Source organism: Protopterus annectens, chromosome 2.part1 (assembly GCF_019279795.1).
Source record: "Protopterus annectens isolate FY-2018-M chromosome 2.part1, PAN1.0, whole genome shotgun sequence".
NCBI classification, from domain to species: Eukaryota; Metazoa; Chordata; order Ceratodontiformes; family Protopteridae; genus Protopterus; species Protopterus annectens.
In genome coordinates, this window is record NC_056729.1 from 1,379,102,690 (window position 1) to 1,379,122,925 (window position 20,236).

At 41.7% G+C, this 20,236-nt stretch overlaps 1 protein-coding gene across 13 annotated transcripts in view; it reads left to right on the forward strand.

Moving 5' to 3' along the window:
* OTOF (otoferlin) overlaps positions 1-20,236 on the forward strand; it is a 2,911,272-nt gene that overhangs the window by 2,598,326 nt on the left and 292,710 nt on the right. For 10 of the 13 annotated variants that reach the window (XM_044062838.1, XM_044062837.1, XM_044062843.1 and 7 more), the window contains one exon: positions 18,794-18,948. In XM_044062838.1, the coding sequence (XP_043918773.1) occupies positions 18,794-18,948 (155 nt within the window). The remainder of the gene's footprint in view (positions 1-18,793; positions 18,949-20,236) is intronic. The other 3 variants (XM_044062844.1, XM_044062845.1, XM_044062849.1) reach the window with 1 other exon arrangement.

The following is a 20,236-nucleotide window of genomic DNA, read 5'->3' on the forward strand; positions in this document are numbered from 1 at the left end:
TGTTCACAGCTGTACTTCATGTAATATTTTACTGCTTATTTTTCCAGCTGTTAAATGAAAATAAAATAGATATGACACAGATCTAGGGTGACTTGGCAAACAGAGAGTGAGAAGTAATGTTTAATTATAGAAAACTGTCTAACTCAGAATTCTGCAAAACCATGGGATTATCCCCATAGCTGCTGTCTCCCTCCAGTGTTATGGTTACACCTAGACACAGCAACAAACTGAACCTATAGCAGTCCTTAAGTTTTACTAATCATCACTAAAAATTTTTATTGAGCTCACTGAATTGTATCTTGATTGTCAAGAAAGTCAATTTTAAAATGAAATGTCCCAGTTTATATAGTTTAAGACTACCTCTCCCGTGATTTTGAAATATTGCTAGAGCCCATATAAAGATCCTGTTAACCTCCATCTACCTCAATAAATAAATAAATAAAGTCTGCAATGTTATCACTTTCCACACAAATCAAGACAAATAAAGAACTTAACCTTGTCCAACCAACAGAACTGGTTGTGCTGTATAATAATGAACTCAGTAATACTGAAGGTCCCAGAAAAAGATGGCCGCTGGGCTGTTTTGAACTATTGCCTGAATGAAATAAAAGATAAAATGAAGCATCCTAAATTACTCAAATATTGTGAATGCATTTAAGATGCATTAGTCTCACAAAAATGCCCGTGCTTCACTTTTATGCAGTTTAAAATTTGGCATAATTTGTAGCTTTTTAAGTTTATAGAAACATAAGTACAGACTGCTCATTGGAAAATCTAACAACTATTTCTTAGCAATGGATTACCAAATTATACACACACACACATACACACACACACACACACACATATATATATATATATATATATATATATATATATATATATATATATATATATATATATATATTGTACTCTACTATTACATGTTAGATTTGCATGGCTTGAGATCCGCAAGAGCATTTTTCACCAAAGAGTGTAAATTAATTTGACAAGGAATAATGCATAGGATGTAAATGTAAAGGACAGAGGGAGCATTTAAGTGCCATGAAGAAGGCCCTATCAAAAGTGATGGTGCTTATGTATTGTTGACAGCAGAAACTGGAAATAAAGGTGATTCCTCTACAAACATTTGGGACTGCAAGGGAGCAGATTATAGGAAGCTGACTGCTAAGGATAAGGATAGCAGAAAATGCAAATAACATGTAACAAGTTCAGTAGAGGACCTTGGGTAAGAAGGCAATATTAGCATGGGGCTATAGCAAAAAAGCTTCTTAAAGACTTGCAAGTCATAATCTGTCAACTAAACGTATTATTGTCATTGCTATTTTATTTGCCCATTTTTTTTTTTTTTTTTGCCAATTTTATTTTATTTTATTTCCAGTCATCAACCCCATCACAACTAATGGGCCCATTCGTTCCTCATCACCTGTGGGGACAGTCAGACAGGAGAGGCCATCATGTAGTTATACATTAAGGGGTGGTTCAGTTTTTTTCTGTCATGTGCCTTAGCAACATACCAGAGGGGTCATGCAATAAGCGGACCTATTGATGCTGCCCGTTCATCTCTATGAGGGGGGGTGTTCCCCCAAGTAGCCCTGACACTCCCCAGAAAGCACAAGCAGTGATTTCTCTGGTTTCCACCAGAGAAAACACACAGACTCTGTGTGTTCCCAAGTGACTGCAACCCTCCCATCCCCCGGGAGAGGAGAGGAGAGTGGGCCATGCTCAATCACCCCCCTGGCCAGGCTGTTCTAGTGCCAGTACTACTAACTGGACTGTGGTCAACTGGGCCTCAGTAACTGCTCCATCCCTCTATGGCATGGAGCCAAGCTAATTTTCATTTGAACTTATGACCCTATGAGTATGATGAACTCATGGCAAAATAAATTCCATAAAGAAACCTACATACTTAACAAAGCAAACAATCATTCCATGTATTCACATTATGTATCTTTTTCACCACATCAAGCTTTTGATAAGTGAAATGATGCAGTATAACAAGAATTTCCATTCGTACTATCTGGAACTGACTTTTGTTGCTGAGGTAAAAGATATTTAGGTTGTTTGAAGTAATCCAGGCCTCAAGCATATCATACTTGTTGCCGATTCTCTCACAGTTAAGTTGGCCTGCACTATTGCCTGAAAAAATGGAAGAATATGGAGTAGGTGTGTAGCAGCACAGATGAGAGAGAGACAGAGAAAGGCAGATAGAAGGGGAAATATGGAGTGAGTGGTCTACTATGTCCAGCTGGAAGTAAGTTCCACATCAGTTGGCCATATTAGATGCCTAAAAGAAAAGGCAATGTTAGTTTATTAAAGAAATGTGTAGTCACGGACTGCACTATGGCATATATTAAAGTTACAAAGTGATGTTGTCTCTGAAGTAGGGCGAGAAGCTTGATAAAGAAGTACTTTGAACTTGATAACATGGGGAATAGGAGTTAAATGGGTCTGCTCCAGGAAAGGAGGAGAAGTTAATAAAACGGGTAGAGTAAATATGTAGCTGTGGATTTGGAGTACAGTGGGACATAGTAAGTAGGCGACAAAGAGAAAGAGGTGAGATAAAAAGAGAGGAATAAGAGTGGTACAGATAGAAGTATGAAAAGGAGGAACAAACTGGGCATGATAAAAAAAATCTCTTTAAAAGAGAATCACTACCATCAATCTCCTGTGCACTGCTCCAGTTACTAATAGCAAACACTGCAGTTTTGTTTGTATTTCTCCAAAGACTGCTGGCAGCAGTTTTAGCACTCAGGGAGAAAGCTTACGTGAAGCCTGTGCTTTGTGTCCTGAAAAGCTTCTCATGTCTTTCTCCACTACCGTAATCACTTTTCTATTTCAAAATCTGTCACCATCCATATAAGTGCTCAGCTTTCTATGCTGGAAATGGACTTGTTTATATGCAAATACAGTGGCAAATGGCTCATTTAATAATTCTCTCTGTCCTACGGCACAGCATTTTCAGAATTCTCCCTCCCGCTTTAGAGAGTTCTCCTTTTCTGTGCAGTGTATCCGAAACATTAATTTTGCCCATCTCTCAGTCTTACCCTTTTTAGTTCTTTCTTTGGCCTGATAGATAGGCTGTGTTGTCATTTTATGACATTCTCTGTGGAAAAATGGCTTACCAACTCCCAATAATACTTAACCCCAATAAAACCAAACTTCTAATTTTCCGCCTTACTAATCACTCTACTCCCCCTCCACCCTCATTTACTATCCTTTCTAACAACAAAACAACCATCTCTCCAGTCACTCACACCCAACTACTAGGTGTAGAAACTGACTACAGCATGAAATTTGATACTCACATGTCACTCAACATAAAAAGTACACAAAAAAACTGAAGGGACTATATAGAAACAGAAAAATCCTCACAAATAGTACCACAGCTAAAATAGCACAAACCAATCTTATCTCTACACTTCTATATGCCTCTCCCATCCTCACCAATCTCAGAAGATCAGACTTATCCAAACTTGATACCCGCTTTAACAAAATTGCATGATTCTCCACCACCAGCCCTTACAAAACTCACCACTACTCAGCCCTTAAACAACTCAACTGGCATGAACTCCACCATCTCCTCCTCTACAACCAACTCATACTATCCTATAAGATTCTCTACTACCCCAAGAAAACCCCTGCGTTACAAAACCTAATGCACCAGTACTAGAGTTCTATGCTGCAACAACAAACCATTTCTTCAGGTCACTAAGTCCAATAACTCTGCAGGGGCCTCCCTTTATTCTAACTATATCGCTACAAAATGGAACTCTCTGCCCACTAACATAACAGCCGCGACACCCATATCTCAGTTCAAGAAATCTCTAAAAACACACCTACAAACTAACTGGGTGTGCCACTGTGACATCCCAGGCTAATCCTACTCCATCTTATTCTGGCTCACCTCTATTCAAAGATCCTCCCTCATTTCCTGTCTATAGACATCTCTTATTCTTTTTAGTCTCTCCTCTCTAGCTTCTCTCTTCTCCCTCATCTCCTCTCCTACTTCCAAATGATGATAATTAATGTATACTCTATAATATTATATCATTCTGAATATTTTACTGATGTACATAGGTTCATAGGTTCATAGGTTCATAGGTTCATATATCAGGCTATCCCGAGGGGCATTATTAAGCCTAGCCCATGGTTTGTTTTTACGCTACCCCCTTTAGTATGGGGAACAGTTCACTGAATAATCATAGCTTAATTTTTGTTATGCTTTGTTCTTATGTAAATATATGTAATCCTTGTTGTATTATGAATTATTAAACTGTGCTGTAACTGGAGCTTTTCTCTCTAAGGCTTAGGTTCATAGGTTCATAGGTTGGTACTAAGCTATCGGCCCTAAGGCCTATGCAAGCCTAGCCATAACAATTCCCTGGAAATTTCTTCCCACAATATTTTCTTCTCTGGGCCCCTGTCTAGCAGGGTGACTGACATGATCCCCGGGGTGAATTTCCTATCTTCCATCCAATCAACAAGGTTCCTTTTGAAGAGGGCCAATGAGGCACTCTGCTTGACATGTATGGGCAGTCTATTCCAGAGTATGGGGTGTCTCTGGGTCAGGAACCTATCCCTCCAGCATGTTTTGTTCATTGTGATGATAAGGTTTAGATCCCTGGAGCTTGTGGCTCTGAGGGATTGGGATTTCTTTAAGTGGAGCATGTCCAACAGCTCAGGGATTGACATGGCCTTGTATGTTAAGCAGAGATCGCCTCTGAGTAGACGATATGCCACAGAGTATAGCTGGAGTCTTTTTAGACGGTCAGCATATGGCATCTGCTTTAGGCCTGTGATTCTTTTAGTGAGGTATTTCTGTGGCCTTTCCAGCTGTTGCAGATGTCTTGTGAGGTACATACCAAATGGGGCATTATACTCTATAATGGGTCTAATGAGGGATGAGTACAGTGGGACAATGACCTCTTTTTTCTGGATGAAAAGCCCTTAGTGATGAGGTGTGCCACATAGAAGGATTTCCTGACTGTTGTGGTGATGTGGTTATCGAAAGTGAGACCACTGTCCACTTGTGTCCCTAAGTCTCTCATCACACTTTCGATGTTTAGTGTCCTGCCACCTATGTGGTAGTTCATGGGTAAATGTTTTTTTCCAAAGGGAATAACTATACATTTCTTGGCATTAAGCTTGAGCCCATGGCTCTGGCACCAGGCATCTGTTTCTGTAAGGCCCTTTTGTAGAATATCCACATCATTTGGGGATTCTATAATGGCTCCCAGTTTGCAGTCATCTGCAAACTTTCTAGCCAGAGTCCCTTAGTGTTGGCTTGTACTTCAGAGAAGTAGATGCCAAAAAAGAGGGGTCCCAGGACTGAACCCTGAGGTACTCCACTTGTCAATTGTCTGGAGCTGGATTAAGAGTCTGATACTTTTACAGTCTGGGTTCTGTCAGTAAGCCAGTTGGCAACCCATCGAGTGACGTAGGGATTTATGCCCAGCTTAGTAAGTTTATCTATGATTCCAGAGTGGGGGATGATGTCGAAGGCCTTGGTGAGGTCCAGATAGGCTGTGTGGACTGCCTTACCCTTGTCCACAGCTCTGGAGACTGATATGAAGAAGTCAATCAGATTGAGGAGACAAGATCGGCCCTTCACAAACCCAAACTGGGTGGGGTCCCATGTTTGAAGGTTGCCAATGTCTTTGTTTATAAGTTCCATGATAATGCATTCCATGCCCTTGCAGATCAGGCTTGTCAGACTGATGGGATGGTAGTTCCCAGGATCCAAGGTGGATCCTCCCTTGTGGAGCGGGATAACTGCAGCTGTGCGCCACTCAGTGGGCACAAAGCCTGAGGTGAGGCTATGATTAAACAGGACACTTAGGTGGGGTGCCAGTTCATTTTGTAGTTCATGTAGTACACAGCCTGGGATGTCATCTGGTCTCATGGATGCTGTATTCTTAGCTTTGGATAGTGCTGTTTCTACCTGTGTGGCTGTGATTATCGGAATTTGGCAATCTTTTGGTACTGAGATGGGCCCTTCAGGGGGTGAGAGGGGGGTGAAGTTGGCACTAAATCGATCTGCCAGGATATTGGCAATATCCTTGGGATCAGTATATTTAATGCCATTCTGTTGTAGCTCAGAGCAGATCTGAGCATTGCCATTTAGATTCTTGACATAACTATAGAATGCCTTGTGATTGTCTTTGGAATCTTTGGCAATTTTATTTTCGTAACTAGCTTTTGAGGCTTTTATGAGGGATCTCAGTTTCTTACTGAGACTGGTGAGGGAGTTTTTTGCATCCTGGGATTTTCCTCTTTTCTGCAACAGTTTCTTCCTTCTGTTGTATAGTTTGTTTATAACAGGGGACCACCAGATTGGCTTCCTTTTTTTGGAGAAGATCATCTTGGTTGTATTTGGAATGGCACGATTCATGCACGAGTGGATGTGCTCGTACAGTGCCTTAGTGTAGGATTCTGCAGTCAAACTTCCAGATCCCGTCTGCATGGGTGTTGTGAAGTTTGTCACTTCTGACTTCAGTAGCATGAAGTTGACTTTGGAGAAGTTTTTTAAGGATGTTTCCTTACTAGGAGGTGGGGATGGGATGTGGATGTCAAGGGTGATTTGCTTATGGTCAGACCTGACCAATGAGGGGGTGACCACTGGTGTGGAGCATCTGTCTCCCATGCTGGTAATGACTAGGTCTAGGATATTGGAGCCACTGGTGGGACAATGGATCAGTTGATCCAGGGCATTGGAATTTATAAATTCCAAGAACCGTTGAGAAAAGGAGTTGGTACCTGAGTAGTTTTCCCAATTAATGGCAGGGTAGTTGAAATCACCCAGTATTAGGGTGTTTGGTTGTATCTTAATATTTTCCAGTATGTTTAGGAAGGTGTAGTGAGAATCTTGGGGTATGGTGGGGGATCTGTAGCAAGCTACAATTTGGATTGCAGTCTTACCTAGTGTTAGTTGCACCTGGAGAATTTCAGATGCATTGTGTTGGGCAACTAGCCTGGAGGTGTGAATATCCTTGGTGAATATGGACACTTCTCCACCTTTAGTGTTTCGGTCTTGGTTTTGTGGCCAAAACGTGTGGTAAGAATTGTAGCCTGGTATTGCAGGGGTGCTCTCTGGAGCCTTGAACCAGGTCTCAGTCACTGCATAGATATCAATGTTCTCCATTTTTAGAAGTGCCTCGAGAGTGTGCATTTTGAGGTTTAGACTTCTAGCATTGAGTAGCATTACCTTCAGATTTTGCATGCTTGTATCTGTTACGGTGGTGGTTTTATCCTTTGAACCTTGTCTAAAAAAGGCACTATAGGGGTGGCAAGAGCTTTAGCCAGTAACCTGAATCCCAGGGGTGACAGGTGCAGACCATCTCTGGCAAAGCATCGTGGTTTGTCGATCATGTGTTCCCAGGCAGACAAATACTGGATCCCCTTTGTATGACACCAGAAGCTTAGCCAATTTTTGAAGTCAGTCATTTTGTCCTTATACTGTGGTATCATTCTGGGTGAAAGCAGGATGCTACTCAGGGCTAGGGTCATACCTGCCTGGGTCACATGATCCAAGAGCTCTTCCATGTCTCTTTTCATGTAGTCCAGGGAAGTACGTCTCAAGTCATTCACTCCAGCATGGACAATGACAGAGTCATATTTGTACTTGTTGTGGGGTAACTTGAGTGCATGCGTTATGTGGCGGATCTTGGCACCCGACAGGCAGCTGATTGTAATTTTCTCCTTGTTCAGCCTGGTGAGTGGGACATCAGTGTGCCTGACTATAGAGTCACCTATGACTAAAGTGTTGGGTACATTGTCTTGCCTTAGGGGCTGTTGTTGGGTGGCACACTGGTGTTGTGAGCTATGTGTCACTTTGGTTGTGACTGGTGTTTGCTTGCGTTTTGGCTTCGGAGGTCCTTGTTGCTTGGGCAGGTTAATGTTAAGGGCCTCCGCATATGTGGGTTTAATGTTGCTATGTGTGGGTGTTGATGGTGTGGGTTTTGAAGGGCTGTGAGTTGCTAGAGATGTAATGCAGGTGTTAGCCTTCTCCTCTTGACTGTCTAGCACAATCTTGACCAGAGAGAGCTTTGCTTCCAGTTTGGCTATGTAAGTGCATCTCTCGCAGGTTGTAGTGTTGGGTGGTAGGAGGAGAGGATTGTCTGTGTACATGAGGCAGTTGCCACATTGACCCATATGCCCAGATTCACCAGGTGGACAGGAGAAATCACCAGAAGCTGACCCTTGGACATGCCTGTTTAGGTGCTTTTTTGTAAAGTTTAAGAGCTGTTTTCCCTTACCTTTGCAAGGTACTTTGCAATTGTAGGCTGTTTAGTGCCTATGATTTATTTCTCCTTATTGACAAGGAGAGCTGAGTGCTTGTATCAGTTTCAGGCTTCCTAGTGCTTTCCAGCAGGTTCTAGAGCAATTGCTAGTCACAGGGGTTCAGATTTTAGTGCTACTACTGAAAAACCAGCTAATTTTAAGGGAAAACTTGAAGAGCAGACTTTCTGGCACCTGGAATAGTTTAACTGTAGCCTCGTAGTGCTGCAGGATGTGAAAAATGTGCAAACACACGCGTTTTTAAGCCAGAAAGTTGAAAGGGATAGAAATCAGCCCAAAAAGGCTAATAAAATTACAATTTCAGAGCTGGAAACCACTACTCTAGCGTTAGATAGGCAGTACAATGCTCACCAGTCCCACTGGTAGGCAGTAGGACTTCCCACTACCACAGCAAGGTCTGGATAACTCTGAGCACAGAAAATAAAGTCCTGAGACAAGCAAAGCCTGGGATATGGACTGACTAGAAAAGGTGGGAAACCAGCAAACAAGATAGTATATATATATATATATATATATATATATATATATATATATATATATATATATATATTTTTTTTTTTTTGTTGAAACAGGCTAAACAATGCAATAATACAGTAAATAAACACAGAAAAGGCTAACACACTTGAGTGTGTAGTCCTAAACAGTAAATGCAATTAAAACTCTTCAAAATTAGCAATTTAAAACTTTTTAAATGAAATAAGGCAAGTGCACAACTGAAAAACGATTTAAGAGGCAGTAACACAGCAGAATAAGTAGCTAGTCTACATATACAGAGAAGCCTATATATACAGAAAAGCAGCTAAAACACACAAACACTTCAGATGCAGTGCAACGTAGAGCACTTGAGTTGTAGCAATATTAAGGCAATTACAGTTATAATAAATGCTCTAAAATATACTCTATATTTCCAAAATGTTTGTGAAGCACAGTCAGAACATAAGGAAATTCAGGCAAAACATTTTTTTTTTTGAAAGGGAAAAAGGAGAAACAGAAGGCTTTATCAAATGTTCTCTCTGTACTAGGTAGAATGAGCTAATGCCACTAGACTGGGAGGAGTGTCCCAGATCAGATCTACAGTAGGGGCGGGCAACTGCAAAGCCACCAAGTATAACAGCAAGACACCAACAGGGAAGGCAGGTGGGGATAAACTACAGAAAGCCACAAAAAAAAAGTTATGTTCTTACCATAACGTTCCATGTGAGTTGTTCATCTCGCCTTTTTGTTCTTACACGTGTGTTCGGAGCCAATCTCTCGGCTCCGAGTCAGCTGCTTTTCTAGCTTAAACTCTCAGAGAAGCTCGAGACCCAGTATATATCCCATGATGCTCTACTGTAAACCCCAGATCTAGTACGCTGCACCCGAAGACAGCCTAAAAAAATAAGCACTGTAGTACCTACCTATCTGGGTACCTCTAGATTTGCAGAAAGGAAAACAGTCTGTCTTAAGAAGACAGGCTGACAAGACCAACCAATCCACCAAGACAACCATCTTCCTCACCAGGAGGGGGAAGGTGGGAGGAAATATAAGAACAAAAAGGCGAGATGAACAACTCACGTGGAACGTTATGGTAAGAACATAACTTATTTATGTGAAGTTGTTCTATCTCGCCATTTTGTTCTTACACGTGGGTAGCGTCCCAAGCACCCTAATCCTGGCCGGCTCAAGGGAGAACATTCCTAAACACAGTGGAACCAAAGGAAGCCCTGTCCCTGGAGGCCCTGTCCACTTTGTAATGAGTGATAAACGTGTGAGGTTTGGACCAAGTAGCAGCTGCACAGATGATATCCAAGGGTAAACGAGCTGCATGAGCTAATGACGTAGAAACAGCCCAGGTAGAATGGGCTTTGACATTAGTCGGTAATGGCTGGTTAGTGGAGGAATAAATGAATTTAATGCAATCAGAAAGCCACTTAGATAATGTCACTTTTGATACCGCAGAACCTTTCTTGTTCTCTGCGTAAGAGACAAAGAGTTGATCAGATTGCCTGAAATCTTTCGTTCTGTCCAAGTAGAATCTCAATTGTCTGTGAACATCAAGCTTGTGTAACATATATTCCAGTCTGTTGGTATGGTGTCTAAAAAAAGTTGGGAGCTCTATGGACTGATTTAAGTTAGTTTCTGAACAGACCTTAGGAAGAAAGGTAGGATTTGTCCTGAGGGACACCCTATCAGGGTGGAAGATCAAATATGGGGGCCTGGAAGATAAAGCTTGGAGTTCAGAGACCCTAGACACAGATGTAATGGCTACCAGAAATATTGTTTTCCAAGACAGAAACTTCAAATCACAAGATGATGTGGGTTTGAAGGGGGTAAGCATCAATTGGGATAAAACAAGATTCAAATTCCAGGGAGAGACCGGGTGTCTGATAGGTGGTCTGAGATGGTGGGTCCCTTTCAAAAAGGCCTTACGTAGTCTGTGGGACATGATGTTAGATCCGTTAAACCCTACATGAAAGTTGGAATGGCAGCCAATTGAGCCCTTATGGTGGCAGCTGCTGCGCCGTCATAGAACAAGGAGGGCAAGAACTGTAATATGGTATGAATAGACGCAACATATGATTCAACGTCATGGTGAGAAGCCCAGTGAACAAATCATTTCCATTTGCTATTATATAGCTTCCTGGTTGACAGTTTATGAGAGGAAACTATAATATGTTGGACCATGGGAGACAAATCATGAGACTTGGCTAATTTGGGAATTGGAGCAGCCAAGCTGTCAGTTTTAGGGAGATGAGGGAGGGATGAAGAACTCCCGACGAATGAGTCAGAAGGTCTGGCACTGGGTCCAGAACCCATGGTTCTTCCACTTGATACTTCTGTAGGAAGGGGAACCAAATCTGACGAGGCCAAGATGGGGCTATCAGAATAACAGTCCTTCCCAGACTTTTGGCTTTCTGTATGAACTTGGGAATTAGGAGAATTGGCGGGAAGGCATACAGGAGGCCCGGGGGCCAATCGTGTACAAGCGCGTCCCTCGGATTGCTCCCCGGTGGGGGATAAAGGGCAAAGTAGCTTCTGCATTTGGCATTCATCGGAGATGCAAACAGATCACAGCAAGGCTGGCCCCACCTGCGGAAAATCTTGTCCGCCACCTGTTGTTTGAGGGACCACTCGTGAGGCAACAGGATGGCCCTGCTCAGTTTGTCTGCTATCACGTTGGATGACCCCGGGATGTGCATTGCTATCAGAAAGCGCCTGGTGGATACAGCCCACTGCCAAATTCTTAGGGCCTCTCGGCATAAGGGATACGATCTGGTTCCCCCTTGCTTGTTGATGTACCAGACTACTGACTTGTTGTCTGTCTGAATTGCAATTGTCCCCAGTCGTGAAAGTGTTGCAATGCCAGGAACACCGCTCTCAGCTCCAGGACATTTATATGCAAATGTGATTCCATGCTTGGCCAAATACCTTGGACAGTCTTTCCCTGAAATAGCCCCCCCCCCACCCTATCAGGGAAGCATCCGTGGTCACTGTGGCTGTGGGTTGGGGAAGAACAAGAGGATGTCCGGCTACTACCTGGTCGCTGTTCAGCCACCAATTGAGATCCTTCTTGCAAAGATTTGTTAACAGAATCTCATGCGACATGGGCAGTTGTTGGTAAGACCATTGTGTGAAGAGTAACCACTGGAGTATCCGCATGTGCCCCAACGGGACTGCTATTAGCGTCGCTGCCATTGTGCCTAATAGCTTCAATATCTGGGATGCAGGAGCTTTGTTCTGGGTCAACAGACTGGACAGCTGACTTCTTAGGGATAAGATTCTTGTTTGAGGCAACCTGATCCTTGAATCGACAGTGTCTAGCTCTGCTCCTATAAAGGTAATATGCTGCAAGGGCGATAACGCAGATTTTTCGAAGTTTAAGGTTATCCCCAATTGGGAACACAGGTTGCTAATGTAGTCTCTTGCCTGAATTAGTTGATGCCTGGAGGTGGCAGTGAGGAGCCAGTCGTCCAGATATGGAAACACCCAGAATCCTAAGCATCTCAGGTGAGCTGTGACCACTGCCATACATGTGGTGAACACTCTGGGGGCTGTGGTGAGACCAAAGGGCAGGGCTCTGAATTGGTAATGACTGGCCCCCAACCAGAAATGCAGGTGATCTCTGGATGATCTGGTCATTTTGATGTGGTAGTAAGCATCCTTGAGATCTATAGAGCACATCCAATCACCCGTTTCTAGGAATGGAAGTATCGATTGAAGCGTGACCATCCAGAACTTTTCCTTCTTGATGAAGGTGTTGAGTTTGCTGAGGTCTAATATGGGCCTCCAGTCCCCTGTTTTCTTTGGAACTAAAAAGAACCTTGAGTAAGTTCTGGATCCAATCTGGTCCACTGGGACTGGCTGGATGACTCTTTTGTCTAGCAGGTTTTGAATCTCTATGGCTACTAGTTTTCACAGACTGGGTGGAACGTCTGGAATACTTGTACACATGGGAGGGAATTTTGTAAAGGGGATGTAGTAACCTCTGGAAATTATGCTTTTTACCCACGAATCCATTGTAATGTTTAGCCAGACATTTGGGTATAAAGCCAAGCGACCCCCAACCACCTCCAGAGAAGGACAGCCGGGCTTCCTTTCAGGAACGCTGATAGGGCTTACCAGAGAACTGCTCCCTGTCACCCTCATTTTGCAGACACCGTCTGCCGTTTGGACGGTGTCTTCCATTTTTACCCCCTCCTCTGCCCCTAGAGGGGGTATCCATAGGTGTGTTCTGGAAAGCTCCTTGGGGCTTTCAAAACCACATTTTTCCACTTCACTGCCCTTTGGGGTACGGTCTAGTTGGAGTGGAAAAATGGACTCCTACAGCAGACAGAGTCTTTCCTTCTTGTTCACACCTAGTAAGTGTCTCCTTAACTTTAGGCCCGAACAAGGTGGTACCATTGAATGGGGTATTGACGAAGGAAGACTTGAAGGCTTCCACAAAAGAGCAAAGGCGCATCCAGGACTGTCTCCAAAGAGCTATCGCTGAACCTGCCGCCCTACTCGATCCATCGGCGGCATAAGAAATATGCCGCATGGATGAGTTGACTATAGAATTGAGGGTGTTGAGTTGTGCAGTCACTTTCTCAGAAACTGCATCAGCTGTGTTACCCTGTTGAGTATCTCCCAGCTCGTTAAGGAGATCATACTGAAGGTGGGTAAAACGGGTCAGGTAGTTGAACAATCTCATGGAAAATGCCGCAGAACTAAATATGCATTTCCCATACCTGTCCATCGTCCTAGAATCCCTATTAGGAGGATGGACAGAAGAAGAGGTTTCTGACATCTCTTTCTTGGTGGCTGCCGACACCACCATGGCATCAACCGGGACTCCCTTGGTAAGAAAGGCCTTGTCAGCAGGGGAAGTAATGAACTTGTTGAGCCTCCGAGGGACCGGTTCCACTGAATCAGGGGACTCCCACGCCCTTCAAGCAACCAGATCCATTAGTTCGTCAAAGGGAGGAGTAACCCAGGAGGTGGATGGTTGAGACCCAAAGGCCTTCAGGAGTACCGACTCATCCTCAGTAGGGGCAAGGGACTGCCAATCACCCCTCTGCCTTAAGATCTCCAATATGTCTGCAAATGAGACATCCTCTGAGGGGGATCGTGTGGACCCTTCTGGTTCCTCCAAGTCAGTATCTGATCTCAGGGATTCCTGTGGGGAATCCAAGTGCCTCCTCTTGCACAGTCTCTTCCTAGGTACTTCATCGGTGGGAGCGTCCGGTGAAGTCCCTGTAGAGGAGGGGCCGCCCAATGGGGATACCTGATGCTCTGGGTCTCGACACTTGGTAGGGACCTGTGGGGAAGAGACAGAATGAGGCCCTTTAGGGGGAGGGGAAGAAAGATCCGAGGAGGTAGTGGTCTTAGAAGACATGACCTTCCTCATGGCATCGAAGGCACCAGAATCCTGGTCCGAGACATTTGTCAGCTCCGAAGAGGCCGGCAGTCCTCCCCGAGCTGAGACCCCGTGCTCCAATCCAGAGGACAGAGCCAAACCCACTTGCACTGAAGCCCCAAGGGGAAGGGTTGGAACCGAAGTCTCACCCTGGAGCCAGCGAAGGAGTGTCGGCTCCAAGACTCCCCGGTTGAAACCAAGGAGATCAAGGTGGATGGAGCCGAGGGAGCTGGATCGAACTTCGGCTCCGAGGGTTCTACCAACATCGGTTCCCTCTGCCCCGGCTCCGAGAGTTCGATTGGCTTCGGAGGAAGAGGAGTAGAAAGTAGGACTGGAATTTCAGGCTTCGAAGCCGAGTGGCTCGAAGCAGAAAGCATTTTGGCCAGGGCCGGGTTCTCTAGCAATCTCTTAACCACGTGGTCCAGGTCCACATCAGATAACCTCAAAGAATGGGTCGAGGGCTGGGTCGAAGGGGCCGAAGATGGCACCGATTGAAGAATTGGAGACTGAGGAGTCTCTAACACCGGATCCACAACTGGGCTCCAAGATAAAGGATCAGTACATGGCTCCAAAGGCTGTGGAGCCGATGATCGAACCATACTAGAGGAGCTCGGAGCTGAGGACTTGGACTCCAAGGACCCCTTGGATGACGTCAACCCCTTCGAAGCCTTGGAAGAAAGGTCGGTCTTGTCCAGCGCAGCCTGAAAATCAGGCTTCAGGAGTCCTCTATCCACCAGCTTCCTGCGCCTTTCCAGAAGAACTCTGGTGCTAAAGGAGTGGCAGATAGAGCACACTTCCTGCAAATGAACAGATCCTAAACAGTACACACAGGTGGAGTGGTTGTCCGTCACAGGCATTTTTTGGCCACATTCACACCTTTTGAAGCCAGACTTTTGCTTCTCTGACATTTTCAAAGAAGGAGAGGAAATATATATAAATATATATGTATATATAAGTTCAGATCCCTGAACTCAAAACTTTGAGTATTAAACACAAAAATGTTATTCAACTATTTTTATAAGTTTAACTAACTAATCTCTAACTAATCTAACTAATTTGAAACTACCACTAACAAAATTAGTTCACACAAAGGAGCTGACAGAGCCCTGTCATGCCCAAAAAGCTAAGAAAGGCCTAGAACAAACAGCCGTTAAGAAAAAACTCTACAAAGTATTCTAATCTACACACTAAGTCTAACTAAACTCTATTTTTTAAATACAATAACACTAGCTAACACTCCAATAGAAAAATATTTTTTCAAAATATTTCTAAATTGTTTGTGACTTTCGGCTTTTCCCGGTTAGGGGTCGCCACAGCGGAACTCCGGTCCGCTAATGATCAGTAGTGGATTTTTACGTACCGGGTTACCAGCCCTGACGCACAAACTTGAACGAAGGCACGCCCCATTCACGTATGCCTACACACAGAAGACGCTCTAGCTGAGAATCGAATGGAACAACGTGTTGCTATTAGGCAACAACGCTACCACAGCACCACCACCGCAGTACCAAAATATTTCTAAATATAGAATAAAATAACACTGGCCCGAGTTTCCTCCGACGAGTCTGTAGACCTGTTGCAGCGGCAAACTAGATCTGGGGTTTACAGTAGAGCATCATGGGATATATACTGTGTCTCGAGCTTCTCTGAGAGTTTGAGCTTGAAAAGCGGCCGATTCAGAGCCGAGGGATCGGCTCCGAACCCACGTGTAAGAACAAAACAGCGAGACAGAACAACTTCACATTGAAAGTTTTTAAACAGATAAAAATTTGTAAAGATACAGAATGCTTTTAACTGCAAACAAGTTACCTGTGCAGATTACAATAAAAGTGCTATATATAAATTGCTAGAAACAATAAACTGTATAAATAATCGAAAAAAACAGGATACTTGTATATCACAGCTAAGAGTTGGAGTCAACACCTCTCATCCACTCTGCTCAGTGTGTATAGACAGAGACTCTCTCAAAGTTAGGGCTTAAATACCAGAAGAACAACTTTTTTTTTTTTTTTACAAAAACATGAAAGAACCAGCCCCCACTAGCCTGCAGCCAATTAATACAATCTAGCCAAGGTAAAGAAAAGCTTCAGCTAATTCAAGAAAGCACTACAGAAAGCCACAATGTGAAAGTTTTTAAACAGATAAAGATTTGTAAAGATACAGAATGCTTTTAACTGCAAACAAATCAGTTACCCGTGCAGATTACAATAAAAGTGCTATATATAAATTGCTAGAAACAATAAACTGTATAAATAATCGAAAAGAAACAGGATACTTGTATATCTCAGCTAAGAGTTGGAGTCAACACCTTTCATCCACTCTGCTCAGTGTGTATAGACAGAGACTCTCTCAAAGTTAGGGCTTAAATACCAGAAGAACAACTTTTTTTTTTTTTTACAAAAACACAAAAGAACCAACCCCCACTAGCCTACAGTCAATTAATACAATCTATCCAAGGTAAAGAAAAGCTTCAGCTAATTCAAGAAAGCACTACAGAAAGCCACAAAATGAAAGTTTTTAAACAGATAAAGATTTGTAAAGATACAGAATGCTTTTAACTGCAAACAAATCAGTTACCCGTGCAGATTACAATAAAAGTGCTATATATAAATTGCTAGAAACAATAAACTGTATAAATAATCAAAAAAAAAAAAAACAGGATACTTATATATCTCAGCTAAGAGTTGGAGTCATCACCTCCCATCCACTCTGCTCAGTGTGTATAGACTGCTGAAAAATGTAACATAAAATAAATAAAATAAAAATAAATAATTTCCTCACTCTGTTCTGCACATTTCATTCTTCTATAAAGCTCTGTCTTTTTTCAGCAACTTACTTGTTATATCTGACTATTTCTTTCCATTTAGTAAATCTGGTTGCCTCTTCAGAAAACTTAAGATCTTGGTAACTTTGGAAGGGCAGGCAGATCTCATGAGTATCTTCTTAGGGTCTCCAGGACTGATGGAGTCAAATACCTTTGTCAGGTCTCTAATAATGATGTACAGGTTCTGACTTTGCACTTGACACTGTCCATAAATCTCCCAGGCACGAATCATCATGTCTGTTGTCCACCATGACAGAATGAATCTACACTAATATTCTGGCAGGATGTCTTTGAGGATGGGTGGAATCCTGCTACTACAAATTAATAAGGCAAATTATGAACATGCAAGCATGGAGCTGAAGTTTTATGTCCACTGTATTCTTCAAGGGGGTAGAGTATCCCCATGAATCACTGAATAGATGTACCAGGTCTAGAGTTACTGAGATTTTTTACCTCAACATTTCAACCAGGACAAATCAAAAAACATAAGTGACCTATCCAAATTATTTCTATCACATATGTTACATTTCATCAACACAACAGATACAATTAAAAAAAATAAAATAATAAAAGTAACACTACTTAGACATAGCTTGGAGAGGGAAGATTCACACACTTGCATTCATGTAAATGCTTTATATTAATTTCAGCAAAGTGTTTTAGTTCACTCAGTCATCGTGTATCTAGTTAAGCAACATATGATGCCACTTTCAAGCAAAGTGATCAGAACTAGAGATTAAATTGCAGGAACATTTCAGTGCTGTTTTGTGTGACTTGCATGCAAACACATATAGCTTAATCTATTAGTTAACAAAAAAGACAGGCAAAATGCTGGTAATGAAAAAATAATGCATGTTCTAAACCTTTATCATATTTTCTTAAAATAGACACATCTAAATGCTTCATAACTAAGAAGATATGTATCAATATGTAGCAAATAGTTTTGAATTGGTCTAAAACAATGATCTGGCTCTGCTAATAATTAAAGTATGAAAATAGTTTACATGGCTCATTTAAATCCAGTAGAAACACTCTGTGGTAGCAGCATCTTCTCCTTTAAGTAGGACCCTGCATACGTCACATGCACACACGTCAATGCAAGTAGTGGGTCACGAAAAATTACCGTTTTCAAAAGTGGGCCCATGCAAGTTTGGGAACCACTTGTCTAAGTTGTTGACAGACATTTAATACCATAGCTACAGTTGTCATGCTGAGTTTATATAATATAAAATTAGTTCCAATGAAAGCAGTCTGGACAAAATTTCTATGATTAATTTACAGTAAAATGCTTCATACACAATTATGCTATTTTAATACAATATCCTGTAGGTAAACAACACTTAAAATCCCTTTGTCAAGGTTCACAAATACTGCTGTTTAATTTTTGTGTGGTAATTGTAGTGTAATAATATGCAATCCAGCAAACTAAATCCATCAGAAAACATATATCACCCTTCAATAAATGCAATAAATTAATAGTAATAGTAATAATAATAATAATAATAATAATAACCACAACAGCAAAAACATAATAGAATGTATATTATTTCAGGCAGAGATTAAACTGTAAAGACAGAAACAAATTTAGGTCTGCCATGTCTGGTATTACAGACATTAAAAGAAGCCTTACACTGCATATCTAGTAGTTAATTCCATTATAAAAATTAAAAGAGTGCTATAGTTAACTTTTAGGCTGTAAGACTAGAAGAAAAGCTGTCAACTTTCATGCATATCATGTTTGAGTGTTTTGTATTGGTCCTTCCTTCCCTTCCCTTCCTCTTTTCTGTGCTCAGAAACCAAAACTGATGAATCTCCCATAAAAGGATCCAAAGGCCAGCAGTCCAAGGGAAAAGAGAAGGCCAAACCTTCCAAAGAGGACAAGAAGAAGAAGCAACAAATAAATGAGGCATTGGATAAGAAGAACAAACAGAAAATTGATGAACTAAAGGTAAGTACAACTTAATACATGAAAGTAGATCTTCAGAGTTACTTGGTAGTAACTTTCATTCTCTGCAACGTTTATAATGATGGATTTCTAAATGTGTGTAGATTTATAAACACAAGAAAGAATCATTTTCCCCAAGGAACATTTGCACATACAACTTTAACATGCACACTAATCCTACATAGTACCATAGATCCACATTTTTATAAAATAGAATTGCTTATTTCTTATCATTATATGGAATATTGTGAGTACAGACACGTAGCATGGTGTGATCTCCCTCACTAGTCAGTTTTCCTGCTATAACCATAAAGGATACAATGACTTAACATACAGTAAAACTATTTCTTGCTCCTCATCAATATACATTTACTTCACATAAAGGTTAATGCAAGTGCTGATGTTTCTTCACTTTTCTATCATCCTCAGCTTTTTACCATTTTACTAGATCGTTTTCCAAGACACTTACACGTCTTGTGAAAATTTACCCTCCTATACCTTCATTTTATGCTTGATTTGGGTGCATAACCATTTATTGTAAATTTCACTGCTAATTTATTGTTCCAAAAAGATTACTTCCTGAACTTAAATTCCTTTTCAATTGTAATGTAAACATATTAGGTGCAAATGTGTTTGATTTCTTGAGGGCTGATTTGCTGCCTATCTGAAATATGCAACAATTTGACATGAATAATCCTATTTTTTATGTGAAACTCAAAGGTTGTCTAACTTTCACGTGGGCTCAAATCCTATGTCTCTTAAAATGATTGTTGAGTTACCATATAACATGCATATGCCCCACATCAACAGTACTTCCCATTTTTGTCATCCCAAGAATGCTATCTTTCATTTACTTGTTGGTCCCCTCCCACAAAGTTAAAATCTGCAGACAAATAAGAGTTAAAATACCACTGCTTAGATCAGTAATGATCCATACTTTCTTCTAACCTTCTTCAACATTTCTAGTTCTGTATTTAATTCCTTTTCCTTTGCCTACATAGACACCTCCCAACACTTCTGTACCTTCCCTCCATGCTTTCCTTCCTGAATTTGTGTCACCTTAGACTATACAGCATAACATGCTGTAATACCATACATGATTGTCTACACATCATGATAATGTCAATGCCACAATATCTGCAATTTCTCTTACATTAACAGCACTAGTTCCACAATTTGGTGCCAGGACTATAGGATTTGGTAGCTGTTAGCCATTATTATTATTATTTTTTTTTTTATTTCAGTACTTTTCTGTCTCTTTCTTGACAGCTTTGTCTGTTTTATCATGCTT